Below are 2,754 nucleotides of genomic sequence, written 5' to 3' on the forward strand. Positions count from 1 at the left end.
AAGCGAATGGAGACACAAACTCGCACATTTGTAAAGTATGTTTCGAATCTCCCACTGCAGCAATTCTACTCCCTTGCCGTCATTTCTGCTGTAAGTCATAACTTTATCTCCATGAAACGTCATTTCTCTTCTTTTATAAAAAAAGTGAAGATGATTTCTATAAATATTTCTAATCTCTGTTTCATTTTACAGTATGTAAATCATGTTCCCTTGCTTGCTCTGAATGTCCAATTTGCCGCACAAAGATTTCTGATCGGCTCTTTGCATTTCCGTCTTAACCAATCAAAGGTACCTTTTTTGCAAGTGGATGCGTCTGTTATGCTACATTCCACTTTGGAATTCCTCTTAGGTTTAGTAACTGTAGAAACCAAATTGAAGCTAAAAACTGAGTTTAGATTGTTTATCACAATTGTATATCAGAAACTCAAAGTATCAGTATGGTTTTGTTAAGCTTTTTAAGGTTCAGTTTTTGGGATTCATTATTGGTTAGATTTATTGGAGTCAAACCATGTTGAACGCTATTTTGGTCATAAAACTATGTGTAAATATTGATTAAGTGCATGATTATGCAGGTCTCCAAGAACTGGTGGTGAAGCCTGTTGCTATAAATATTTGGAGGAGAAAACAGGCTGGGATTTTTTAATTAGTTTTTGGCTCTTTTGTATGTAATATTTATGTCATATCATCAGTCTATGCTTATATTATATATAATTTTATCATTTAAAATGGGGAAAAATTAAAAACATAAACGTGTGTGTGATGGACATGTCTTCATTTTTCCTCTGCCAAATATATTGACACTCCGGTAGTTTAATTAACGACCGAGATTGTTTTGAGAATATATACCAAACTTTCCTATTACAAAAAAACAAACAAAAATTAATATTTGGAAAAAAAATTAACTTTCCTACACTGGTCTACATCTATGATCTATGATCTACACTGTTCGTGGTGTTCAATTCCACAAATCACAGGATCTCTTAGTCTCCGGAGGTATATAATATAGTTTCTTCCCCCTTCCTAGGCCAAGTTTATCTTGAGAGTTTTCTTTGCGTACTTGGATGTTTTTGTTTCATTGATCCGATTGGCTTCTTTGCATTGCAGCAGATGAGTTGATATGATAGATATATATGTTTTTTTTTTTTTAATTTGCTGGTTGGTAATTCATATTCTTGGGGTCTTCTATGAATTGAATGTTTTCTGCCCGTAGATTGGTTGATGATATATGTTTGCTGGTTGGTAATTCATACTATCAAAAGATATATACTAATCCAAACCATGTTTAGTACAAAATGCTTGAGACACCAAACGTTTGTTGAAAGCCAATCCATGTAATGTATGTGCTCTGTGTGCCTAGTAGAGTTTTCTTTCAAGGGAGAATATATCACATCTGTAACAAAATGCTTAAAGAAAACGAAATGCAGATTGTGGAGAGTTTAATTAGTTACTTAAAGTTTATGTATTATTATTATTCACAATATTCATTGGGTGTTGTTTGCTTGCAGGGGATGATTCCACGATTAAGGTCTGGGACTATAAAACACGCAGTTGCCTTTGCACGCTTGTAGGACATCTTAATAATATCCGCACTGTGCAGTTCCACCACGAGTACCCATGGATCTTGAGTGCTAGCGATGATCAGACTGTCCGCATTTGGAACTGGCCCTCACAGAACTGTGTTTCTATCTTCAAGGGTCACAACCATTTTGTTATGTCTGCTTCTTTCCACCCCAGTGAGGATCTTATGGTATCAGCCTCCTTGGACCACACCGTCCGTGTTTGGGATATTGGTGCTCTCAGGAAGAAGACAATAATACCTCCTACTGATGATGGCCTCTTGCATTTGAGTCAGACGAATGCTGTTGACGGTATAGTCAAGTACGTGCTCCAAGGTCATGCAAGAGGAGTCAACTGGGCAACTTTTCATCCTACATTGCCTCTCATTATCTCTGGTGCAGATGACCACCAAGTAAAGCTGTGGCAGATGAATGGTAATTATCTATCTTTTTGCGTCCAAAACATTTCCTAGTCAATCATGGATGATACACCGATATTCAAGATCTTGCTTACGCCCTTCATTCTAGTACAAAATCTCAGGTTCATGATGATCTTTCTTTCCACTGCAGAAACTAAAGCATGGGAGGTTGAAACCTTGCAAGGTCATACAAATAATGTGTCTCTTGTGTTTTGGTCCACTCAAAACAGGACATTATTATCTCTAACTCTGAGGCAGGACAGAAGCATCCGTGTCTGGGATGCTAACAAGAGAAGAACCGTACTTCAGTCTTTCTGCTGTGGCCCTGATAGATTCTGGACTCTAGCAATTCAGCCAGAGATGGATCTACTGGCTGCAGGACATGACAGTGGTATGATCATATTCAAGCTTGAGAGAGAACGTCCTGCATTTGCTTTTGGTGGGGATTCCATGTTCTATACCAAAGGTGGTTATTTGTGGCACTATGAATTTTCTACACAAAGAGACTCCAAAGTTGTCCCTCTCCCAAGTCCAAGTCCAAGGACAATATATTACAGTCCTAAAGACAATGCAGTTCTAATCTACTCAGATCTGGATGGCGGTTCTTACCAGTTGTTCATTATACCGAAAGATCGCATTGGCAGGAGCAGGGGCGGATCTATGTGTAAAGGAGGTGGGGCACGTGCCCCACACTCATTCTTGATAATTCTTCAGTTTGATCTATTGTGTATAAAATATCTTAGCACATTTGGTAAAAAGTGCCACATATTATGTCAAAG

At 37.9% G+C, this 2,754-nt stretch overlaps 1 protein-coding gene and 1 pseudogene across 1 annotated transcript in view; both read left to right on the forward strand.

Annotated features, from left to right (window-relative positions):
* Positions 1–843, forward strand: part of LOC104727480 (kinesin-like protein KIN-7D, mitochondrial) — a gene marked incomplete in the record, with an annotated part of 3,831 nt that extends 2,988 nt beyond the window's left edge. The window contains 3 exon segments of the mRNA XM_019231452.1: positions 27–90; positions 193–288; positions 573–843. Of these exon segments, the coding sequence (XP_019086997.1) occupies positions 27–90; positions 193–278 (150 nt within the window).
* LOC104727481 overlaps positions 899–2,754 on the forward strand; it is a 4,692-nt pseudogene continuing 2,836 nt past the window's right edge.

This window comes from Camelina sativa, chromosome 11 (assembly GCF_000633955.1).
Source record: "Camelina sativa cultivar DH55 chromosome 11, Cs, whole genome shotgun sequence".
In the NCBI taxonomy this organism is placed as follows: domain Eukaryota; kingdom Viridiplantae; phylum Streptophyta; class Magnoliopsida; order Brassicales; family Brassicaceae; genus Camelina; species Camelina sativa.